Consider the following 11,165-nt stretch of genomic DNA (forward strand, 5'->3'; position numbering starts at 1 on the left):
CGCCCCATGCAGCCACTGGAAGGAATGCAAGGCGGTGCCTGCCTGATCTGGGCTGAGCCACCTGCCCCCACTGCAGAAACAGCAGCACAGTGATATTTCAGGCGCTCTCTGTGTCAGGCTCCTGACATGCACCATATGTAGCTGCAAATCCCAATCAATTTCAACATTTCTTAACTGCTGGAACGCCTTTCTTAACACTGTAATTTACCCTCAAAAGAAAAGGGAGCAAGCACCCTCGCCTCCCCAGTACCATGTTCTACTAACTGCTGCCCCCCTCTCATACCTGACTCACCTACCTATGCCAAGGAGGAAAGCAGATCCCTCTTTCAAAGCCCGCAAAAGACAGCCACAGTACAGTACATATGTCACTGACAAGAACGTTTATTTCTTTTTAATGACATTAAACACAACTGCTACAAGGGGGAAGAAAAACCACGGTAAAGAGGAGGCACCAAACTTCAGTTTCATAACTGATCCTGACAACAACTCAAGTAAAGCAGGGCCTGCCTTAGATGCAAAACAACAGGTTATCTCAGGCTCTTTACTTAAAAGTAAGCTATGTTAATAGCACATTTTAACTCTGCTTTGTCAAGACCCTGGTGGCGAGTGTCATGAAGAAAGCTAGGCAGTTAAGTGCATATAACCCTTATTTAAAAAAAAAAATACAGTAAGAATTACACCCGAATACTAGCCTTAGAGACCAACACCAAACATGAGAGATATGCAGCTTTGAAGAGAGATTAAAACTCCAGATTCTACCCATTTCCATCTTAAATGCGAACATGCCAGATAACGAGTTTTCTTTAGCTTTGTTTTTTCGTCTCAAAGAATACCATGTTAACCACTAGAGAACAGTTCTCTCCTCCCCCCAGTCCAACAGATTTAATTAAGCTGCTAAAGCTTTGGAAAAACACACTTATTTGAGCAGAGAAGAAATGTGATTGTCACATTTTCTAGTTAACCCGTCACTCATCTGATTTGGCAAAGGCGAAGCTCCCATTACACATTCGGTCTTAAACCATCCTGTACCAGGAGGGCAGGAATATGAGCCTTGGATTTTTACTTAAGCAAACTGCTGTCCCTTCACTCCTTGAGTTATCTGAGGGCATCTCCTAAGACTAAGGAATAGACAACTAGACAGCTGCAATGCTAGCTATTCCAGCTACATTTAATTTTAACTAGGCTGTGGTTCCAAAGGTGGAGGTTTGGAATGTCTCACTCCATCAAACTAATTTAGGGCAGACTGATGTCGTAAATGCCAATTGAAATAATAGATTTTGACTCTTGCCCCTGAATGGAACTTTTCCTTTGCGTTTTGGTCCCAGAATACAAACCAAATATCCAAGGAAAAGAGAATTCTGAATTGGATAAAAACAGTAAACACTTCTTAGGGACATTCATCCAAGTTTGACTGATGGCCTGAATGACCCAGCTTTTCCCAAATACGGTAGGACGTTTTAGATGAGTTACTCACATACAGAGTTGATAAGACGACAAAACCAGACAGAGGCAGCTAGCCCAGTATCAGCAGGTGCACTATAGCAACTATGTACAGCCTTCACAGAGTGAACAACAATAGCACAAATGCCAGACTGCAAAACTTCCCAAAAAGAAGTCTAGAGCTTTCTGTAACGAGAGAATACCAAGCTCTTAAGACACCCATTAAGATGGCTGCACAAAGACTGTCAACTTTGGTTAGAATACCAAACCTTAAGACTAAGCCATGCTTTTGTGCAGAGGCTTAATCACAACTATACTAGACCTACTTTAGCAGTTATGTGAAACTGCATCAAGGACTTGACCAAATGAGGGGATGATAATGTCCAGGGTCTAAAGGCACCTCTTCAGCGTCTCTCGCTGACTAACCCATGAAGCCATACTTGAAGCTGGGGTTCAGCTGAGCAAACTGAAGACCAACTGACAGCTCAATGGCACTGGCTTTCTGGCCTGTCCTAGAGTTAAGACTCTGGGGCTGGTGGCGGGGGCAGTGCTCTTCAATAAAGAGAGCAGGGAGGCTGGCTGTTCTGGAGAGGCATTCCATGTCCAACAGGATACAGAAGTTGGGTGGTCACGGGAAAAAGGAAAATCCTTTAAGAAGGGCAAAAGAGATGAGCTGAATCACAAGGCATTCAACAAGGGTTAGTCAGCAGTTTTCTGTCATAGTTAAGATGTGTAAGATTTGTAAACACTATTGTGCAAAATAAGTTTAATGAAGAATGAAAAAAGTTACAAAATAAAGGCAGCTAGTAGGTACACAAAGGAGAGGAAAGGATTTACACTTTCAGTTTGTTCTTTCAACAGGACTTTTGTCCTACTCCAGCCTACTTTAAAATACTGAGAGGCATTCAGAGATTCAAATGAAAAAGTAAGAGGGGTTATTAAAAGTGACCTGTTAGTTCAAAAATAATCAGCAATAATTAACACTGGTTTGCAGCCTAATAAGGAATCTCTTCCTTGTAGGAGACTGAATGATGGTTTCTTTTGGGCACCAGAGTAGGCTTCACATCTGCACAGTGATGGGTGTTTTACTTGAGCCCCAGTGTTTCGGCTTAATGCTGGCTTTCCGGAAGCAGCCACCTTCAATTTAAATAAATAAAAACTATATCAATACTGCTTAAAAAAACATAAAACAGGAGGGACTGCATACAAAAAAAAATTCAAGTCAGCAATTATGTCCAAAAGGTAAAAAGTTCTTTAAATAAGAATCTTGTGAAAAATAAAATTCAAAATCTACAAAGCACAAAACAGGAAAAGAAAATGAGATGCTGCTCTGGAAAGGACCCTGGGTAGGGACACCTTCATTGCTGATGGGATGAGACAAATGGACTGTTCGGGAAATCTGGGAGATGCTGGAACCGATGATGGCTTCCCATGTTTCTGTCAACCCATTGAGTCAGACTGTATCTTTGCAGAGGTTTCTGTCGGAACCGGGCGTAGTTTCTATCAGGAGAGAGGGAAAATAAAAACAAGAAAGCTGAGGGTTTGAGAAAGAATGCTTGCCTGCACACAGAAAAGGCCTGCACATCTATTTTAAGAATATCTTCATTTTTGGAAATCTGATATTAATTTTTTATTTCAATTCTCACATCTTAGAAATTTTATACCATTTATTTATGTGAAAGCCACATTATAAGTGCTATTTCCTTCCATATCCCAAAGCCACCAAATTCCCTTATAGGTATTATGGTGATACGTGGCATATACACAAATGTTGAGTAAGCCTAATGTATAATTATAATGTATAATAATGTTTAAGAAAGGAAAAAAACATCCTCCTGAAACATTCAGAGCAAGATCTATATTTCATTTCTTGCATTAGACCTGCACCTTCAACAAGACCTCATTGTCTGACACAGCTCAAGGTTGCTTAGGACACGGCAGTTAAAATTAGAATAAAATTCCCAGAGAAGGTAAGTCATCATGTGAGTATCACATTGCAAGTTTAGAGACTGAACAATTAATAGCACAGCCTCAAAGAAAAGTTTCTTGAGTCTCCTTTAGTCACATGCTGGGCTGGGGTTCAGAGCGGGACCCTCTGAGATAATTTGATCCTATTCTCAATTCTAGCTGTTCCTGAGAAGCTTTTTTTTTTTTTAAATTGTGCTTTAGGTGAAAGTTTATAGCTCAAGTTAATTTATCATTCAAAAATTTATACACATTGTTTTGTGACATTCGCTCAATCCCCACAATGACAGCACACTCCCTCTTTTCACCCCGGGTTCCCTGTGTCCATTCGACCAGTTCCTGTCCCTTCCTGCCTTCTCATCTTGCTTTTGGACAGGAGCTGCCCATTTGGTCTCGTATAACTGAACTAAGAAGCACATTCCTCACGTGTATTATTTTTTGTTTTACAGTCCTGTCTAATCTTTGTCTGAAGAGTAGGCTTCAGTTCTGGGTTAACAGTGCATCCGGGGACCATAGTTTCGGGGGGAGAAGCTTTTTAAAGATATGGATTCTTCACCCTTCCCTCCCCCTAGACTTAATGATTTAGAATCCCTGGAATCAGGGTGTGGACATTTGTATTTTTAGAAATCTCCACAGGTGACTATAAGGAGTAGCCGGGGTTGAAAATAATTATAACAGTACCTGATATTTATCTAGCCTTATATGCAAGTACTTGCTGAATTCTTTACCTCATCTCATTTAATGCTACTAACAATCCTATGGGAAAGTATTCTTATCAACTCCTTGTACAGGGAAGGAAACTGAGACACAGTTAAATAACTGCCCAAGGTCATATATTAGATAAGTAGAGGGGCCTGGACTTGAATTCACATTTGACTCCAGAATTTATCTAATAACCCTTATACTACATTGCCTTTATGGGAATTGCTTTCATTTTGGCAATTATAGAGGAAATGGTGAGTGCAAAGACCCTGAGGCGGGAACATGCCTGACATGTTTGAAAAACAGCAAGGAAGCCAGTGTGAATACAGCAGAATAAGCAAGGGTAAGAGTACTGAGATGAGGTAGGTGAGCTACCATGTCAGCCTAAGCCAAAGCATGTAGACCCTTGTAGGGGATCATGAAGATGGGCAGACGTGAGATGAGGAGCAATTGGAAATTTTTGAGCAAAGGAATGATCGAATTTGACTTAAGCTTTAAAAGAATCTTTTTGGCTGCTGAGTTGAGGACAGAAGAAGGAGGAAGATCATTTAGGAGACTTTTGTAATAATCTAAGTGAAAATGATGAGAAATGTGCAGGTTCTGAGTATTTTTATATGTAGAGTCTATAGGATTTGCTGATGGACTAAATACGAGGTGAGAAAAAAGGAGTCAAAGATGACTGAAGTTTCTGAGTAACTGGATCAAGGAACTGAATAAATCTATAAAACCACACTGCTTCAAGAATGCAGATTTCAAAACTAGAGAGGTTCTTTGACATTAATTAGGCCAACATCTTCATTTTACTGTTATGAGGACCAATCAAAATCACAAAGCTAGTTAAAAATTGCAAAGTTAGTCTTAGAACCCATGTTTCCCGAATTTCAGTCCAGTTCTTATTCCATTATACTATATTGCTTCTCCTTCCACCTCTGAAATTAAACGAGTTAGAATCCCGACTCCCCACCACATTCCTCCTACAGCAAATTCTACCCTTTTCTTCCTCCTTCTAATCACCTACTCACCGCATGGTGAGGTCTGAAGGATGCTGCCATTTTTGGTTCTGCATGTGATGCACTTGGTCCATCAAGGCATACAGCTCCCCCAAGGCACCTGTGATACAGAAGGATTAGTGGTTAGGAAGCAGCTCAAGTCAACTACCATGTGCTTTCAGGGAAAGAGAAGACAGGCACTTGTCCCAATACTGTCTCTACTTAGGATTATCACAAGCAGTCAAGGGCAAAAACTACAACCCAAAGAGGGAGACTGCTCAGGGATAATGATGAAGTAATAAAGGCAGCCACAATTCATTCATTCAACATTTATAAAGTTCCTACAATGTCTGAAGGACTTTACTAGTCTCTGGGTATATGATTAAGGTTGTATGTCAACTTGGCCAGGCTATGATTTTCAGTAGTTTGGCAGTTATGATGTAGTTTGGAAGTTATGTAATGATGTAGTCATCCCCCATTCTGTGATCTGATGTAAGCAACCAATCAGTTGAAAAGGGAGTTTCCTTGGAGATGTGGCCTGCATCCAATATATATACAGATGTTCTGGCAAAGCTCACTTGCTCTGGGGATCCTGCATCTGGCTCATCATCATCTGACCTTTGGTTCTTGGGACTTGAGCCAGCAGCCTGCCATACTGCCTGCCAATCTAAGGATTCATTAGCTTCCACAGCCTGTGAACCAGCAGCCTGCTGTCTGACCTGCTGATCTTGAGTTTGTCAGCCCCTGCAGTTACATCAGGAGAACCCTCCAGCCTGATGCCTAACCCACAAACTTGGGATTTGCCAGCCTCTACAACCATGGGAGCCATTTCCTTAAGATAAATCTCTCTCTATATATATATGCTTCACAGGTTTTGCTTCTCTAGAAAACTCAGCCTAAGACATTTGGTACTGAGAATGGTTCCAGAGAAACAAAACTGTAAGAATGAGTTTTCTAAATTAGTTCTTAAGTCTGACTAGTCTAAAAGGCACTGATGACTGCCTCCAGTAGTAAAGAGGGCGCTGCTAATCCATGGCATAAGGTGGCAATATTAACATGCAAAATATCACCACCAATAGATCAAATATTGGTGAGAAAGAAAGAAGGATCTAGGTGATTGCATGTTTGATACTTTTCTACAATTTTGTGAGAATGAAAAGTATATGGAAGCTGGTTCATTGGTCCTACTTCCACTAGACAAAGTGGTGAAAGAAAGAGATGGACTTAGGGCTTCAGAGTCAAAGCTCAAGTGCTGCATAAAAGACCTGAAAGTTGTCACTTGTGCTCTGAAAGAAAACCTTATTTCTTGGAGTAAGAGTTGATATTGCTGCAAACCAAACCCAGAGTATTATCATAAGAGTGATTAAATTACAACACCAACCTTGAATGGTGTCTGAAGTTAAAAGTGAGGGCACTGATTGGGAAGAAATGGGATTCTGAAACTTGGAACGGGGACATATGGGCAGATAATCAGGAAGCTAGGGACACTGAGCCCCTAAATTCCACTGAATCACTCCTGCCAAGAGAACCAGCCCTCTTACTCTCATCTGAAGAGATCACTCCATCTTTGTATACTAAGCCACCCCCACCCCCAGTAAAACCATTATCCCTCCCTACCTCACCATCTGATGAGGTTAACCCAGCAGTGCCTGAAGAGTCTTTGAGATATCGCCTGGGGCATCGCCTGAGGTAGATGCCTTATAAGACACCACTGAATGTTCCCAGGACCCACTCCCACCAACCATTTTTGCTTCTAGACCTACAACCAGACTGAAGTCCCAGCAAGCCCAAGAAGGTGAAGTACGAAGTGTGACTCAGGAGGAGGTACACTACACTCCAAAAGAACTGACTGACTTTTCTAATATGTACAAACAGAAATCTGGGGAATATGTGTGGGAATGGCTATTAAGGGTGTGGGATAATGGTGCAAGGAACCTAAAGTCTGAGTTTATTGATATGGGCCCACTAAGCACAGATTCTTCCTTCAATGTTTCAACTCGAGTATAGTGTGATTATCCACCATTTTGTAATCTGATGTGATTTTCCTACATGTTGTAAATCCTATCTCTATGATGTTAATGAGGCAGGATTAGAGACAGTTATGTTAATGAATCAGAACTTAACCTACAAGATTAGATTGTGTCTTAAGTCTGTCTCTTTTGAGATATAAAAGAGAGAAGTGAGCAGAGAGAGGGGGATGTCATACCACCAAGAAACAGGAGCCAGGAGAATAGTACGTCCTTTCGACCCAGGGTCTCTGTGCTGAGAAGCTCCTAGTCCAGGGGAAGATTGATGACAAGGACCTTCCTCTACAGCTGACAGAGAGAGAAAGCTTTCCCCTGCAGCTGATGCCCTGAATTTGCACTTCTAGCCTATTAGACTGTGAGAGAATAAACTTCTGTTTGCTGAAGGCATCCACTTGTGGTTATTTCTGTTACAGCAGCACTAGGTAAGACAGACAGAATTGATTTATCAGGTTACACCCACAGACCCACACATGGAGTGCCCAGAGGATATACCTTTTACCACAACTGTGAGGAACAAATTTGTGAAGGAATACCCGGCATCCTTGAAGAAATGCTTTGATTGCTATTTTATTTAAGTCAGATTTGACAGTGGGAACTGCCACAAGTGAATTAACACACCTAACTACAATGGGGCTGATTGGAACCCATGGTGGCAGGAGCCAGTGGCAGCACTCAATTAACAAAGACAAGATGGGCATGGTTACTGTCATGGACAGCAGAGTCAAAGTAGTAATCAGAATAGTATGACTCACAGGGACTTATGGTGTTGCCTACTTAGTCATGGTGTTCCTAAGAGTGAAACAGATGGGAAATCTAAATATTTACTTGATCTGTACAAGCAGAAGAATTCTAGGTCAAGTGAATGGCAGTGTAACTTGAATCACCAGAATAGAGAGTCACGGGCCCTCAATCAATTCCCAGACTCAAGCCAGTTTACAGACCACAACTCCTTGAATGAAGGGAAGGCCTGGGCCCCTTTAGGAAAAACCCCACTACACTGCCAAAAATTTATACTGTTGATCTTTCTTCTAGCCTTCCCCTCAAAGGGATCTATGGCAATTTACTACAGTGACTATTCATTGGGGAAAAGGAGGTAATCAGACTTTTCAGGGATTACTGGACACTGGCTCTTAACTGACACTAATTCCAAGAGATTCAAAATGTCACTGTGACCCACCAGTTAGAGTAGGGGTGTACGGAGATCAGGTTAATATTGGAGTCTTAGCTCAGGTTCTTCTCACAGTGAGTCCCGTGGGTCCCCAAACCTATCTTGTAGTGATTCCCCAGTTCTAGAATGCACAATTGGAACAGACATACTCAGCAACTGGCAGAACCCCCACATCAGATCCCTGATATGTGCAGTAAGGGCTATTATGGTAAAAAAGGCCAAGTGGAAGTCATTAGAATTGCCCCTACCTAGGAAAATCATAAACCAAAAGCAATACCACATTCCTGGAGGAAGCACAAAGATTACTGCCACCATCTAGGACTTAAAGATGCAGGGGTGGCGACTCCCACCACATCTCCATTCATCTCGTCTATTTGGCCTGTGCAGGAAACAGATGGATCTTGGAGAATGGCAGTGAATTATAAACTTAACCAGGTGGTGACTCCAACTGCAGCTGCTGTTCCAGATGTGGTTTCATTGCTTGAGCAAATTAATACATCTCCTGGTACCTGGTATGCAGCTACTGTTCTGGCCAATGCCTTTTTCTCAATTTTGAATGATCAGAATCATTGAAGAAGCAGTTTGCCTTTAGTTGGCAAGGCCAGCAATATACCTGTACTGTCCTACCTCAGGGGTGTATCAACTCTCCAGCGCCATGTCATAATTTAGTCCACAGGGACCTTGATCACCTTTCCTTTCCAGAAGACGTCACACTGGTCCATTACACTGATGAAATTATGCTGATTGGACCTACTAAAGAAGAGGTATCAATGACTCTAGATTTATTGGTAAGACATTTGTGTGCTAGAGGGTGGGAAATTAACCTGACAAAAATTCAGGCACCTTCCACCTCAGTGAAATTTCTAGAGGTCCAGTGGTATGGGGCATGTTGAGATACTCCTTCTAAAGTAAAGGATAATTATTCCATCTGGCACATCCTTCAGCTAAAAGGGAGATACAGTGCCTGGTGGGTCTTTTTGGATTTTGGAGGCAACATATTCCTCATTTAAGTGTGTTACTCCAGCCTATTTATCAAGTGACTTGAAAAGCTGCTAGTTTTGAGTGGGGCCCAGAACAAGAGAAGGCTCTGCAATAGGTTCAGGCTGCTGTGTGTAAGCTGGTCTGCCACTAGGGCCATATGATCTGGCTGATCCAATGGTACTCGAAGTGTCAGTGGCAGATAGAGATGTTGTTTAGAGTCTGTGGCAGGCCCCTATTGGTGAATCACAGCACAGGCCCTTAGGATTTCGAAGCAAAGCCCTACCATCCTTTGCAGATAACTACTCTCTTTTTGAGAAAGAGATTTTGGCTTGTTACTGGGCATTAGTTGCGACTGAACACTTAACCATGGGTGCGGTGCAATGAACTCCTTAATACGGCCCTTCTAGCCATATTCTTTATGACTCACAATAATTGAGTGGGACTATGCAAATAAGGTATATGGAACCCTAACAAAGGGATTGGTCAGCTTTGCCATCCCACTAGGTTTAAAATGAGCCACCCCAGAGGTGGGAGGAGAGGATGTCACCACCACTAAGAAAGAAGAGTCAGGAGTGGAGCGGGTCTTTTGGACCCAGGATCCCTGGGCTGAGAAGCTCCTGGAATCAGGAGACTGAGAGAGAGAGAGAGCTGTAACATCAAAGATGGCAAGAAGCAGCGACAAAGAAATGGTGGCAGCAGAACCAGGAGACGGGCAGGAGATGGCCTGGCCCATGAAGCAAGAAAGCTGGGTGCCTTCAGGCAGGAGGTTTGCTGGCAGAGTAGGGTGCCTTCAGGGACTTGGTGGAGCTAGATTTGCCGACCCACGGAGCTAAAGCTGAGCGCCTTTGGGCTGAGGCTTACTGGCAGAGTGGGCTGCCTTTGGGCATTTATCAGCAGAGCTAAAAGAGCTTTGCAACACTTGCCCAAATAGGGCAGAGGTCGAGGACCAGAGAAAGGCCTGCCTGCAGGCATGGCTGAGAAGATGCTGTCTTGATCGAAGAACTGTATCCTGAGTGTTCCTGAACCTGAATTGTAACCTGTTACTTCCCTAATAGCAGCCCTGGTGGGGCAGTAGCTAAGAGCTTGACTGCTAACCAAAAGGTTGGCAGTTTGAATCCACCAGCTGCTCCTTGGAAATCCTATGGGGCAGTTCTACTCTGTCCTATAGGGTTGCTATGAGTCAGAATCGACCAATAAATCCCATAACTATGAGTATGTTTGTGAGTTCTGTGTGGCCATTGCAATGAATTATTGAACTCTAACAGAGAAGTAGAGAGTGCTGTGGGAGGGACAGATGGTGTCAGAATCGGTAAAAGGGGCTGGCAAGAGGAAGTATGTCTGACCTCCACCTCATATCAATCAGCCTTGGGCTGTTGATCTTGATTCTCCTTCCCCCTTGTGAAGTTAGACAAGGAAGTCAGATGCCCCTGCCATGCTATTTTTACAATGGGTCACCAAGTCACCATGCAGCCTGCGCTGCCCATCATGAACTAGGTGTTGTCTGACCCTCAGTCATAAAGTCAGACATGCACAGCGGCACTCCATCATTAAATGGAAGTGGTATATACAAGATTGGGCTTGAGCAGGACCTGAGGCATACGTAAGTTACATGAGGAAGTGGCCCAAATGCCCATGGTTCCCACTCCTGTCACATTACCTTCCCCCTCCCAATCAGCACCTATGACCTCATGGGGAGTTCCTTATGATCAGTTGACTGAGGAAGAGAAAACTCGTGCCTGGTTTACAGATGGTTCTGTGTGATATGCAGGCACTACTCACAAGTGGACAGTCGTAGCACTGCAGCCCCTTTTTTGGGACCTCACTGAAGGACAGTGGAGAAAGAAACTCTTCCCAATAGGGAGAACTTCAAGCAGTGTACCTGGTTGTTCACTT

The 11,165-nt window shown here is 43.0% G+C and overlaps 1 protein-coding gene across 6 annotated transcripts in view; it reads right to left on the reverse strand.

Moving 5' to 3' along the window:
- Window positions 1–1,972: 1,972 nt before the first annotated feature.
- The window catches only part of S100PBP (S100P binding protein), a 57,775-nt gene continuing 48,582 nt past the window's right edge, over window positions 1,973–11,165 (reverse strand). For 5 of the 6 annotated variants that reach the window (XM_023727269.1, XM_012554320.2, XM_023727267.1 and 2 more), the window contains 2 exons: window positions 5,130–5,217; window positions 1,984–2,940 (listed from right to left, as the gene is read on the reverse strand). In XM_023727269.1, the coding sequence (XP_023583037.1) occupies window positions 2,799–2,940; window positions 5,130–5,217 (230 nt within the window). In that variant the 3' untranslated portion in view covers window positions 1,984–2,798. Of the gene's footprint in view, window positions 2,941–5,129; window positions 5,218–11,165 lie in introns of all 6 variants that reach the window. The other variant, XM_023727275.1, reaches the window with a different exon arrangement.

The sequence above is a fragment of the Trichechus manatus genome, unplaced genomic scaffold, assembly GCF_000243295.1.
Source record: "Trichechus manatus latirostris isolate Lorelei unplaced genomic scaffold, TriManLat1.0 scaffold00015, whole genome shotgun sequence".
Taxonomy (NCBI): domain Eukaryota; kingdom Metazoa; phylum Chordata; class Mammalia; order Sirenia; family Trichechidae; genus Trichechus; species Trichechus manatus.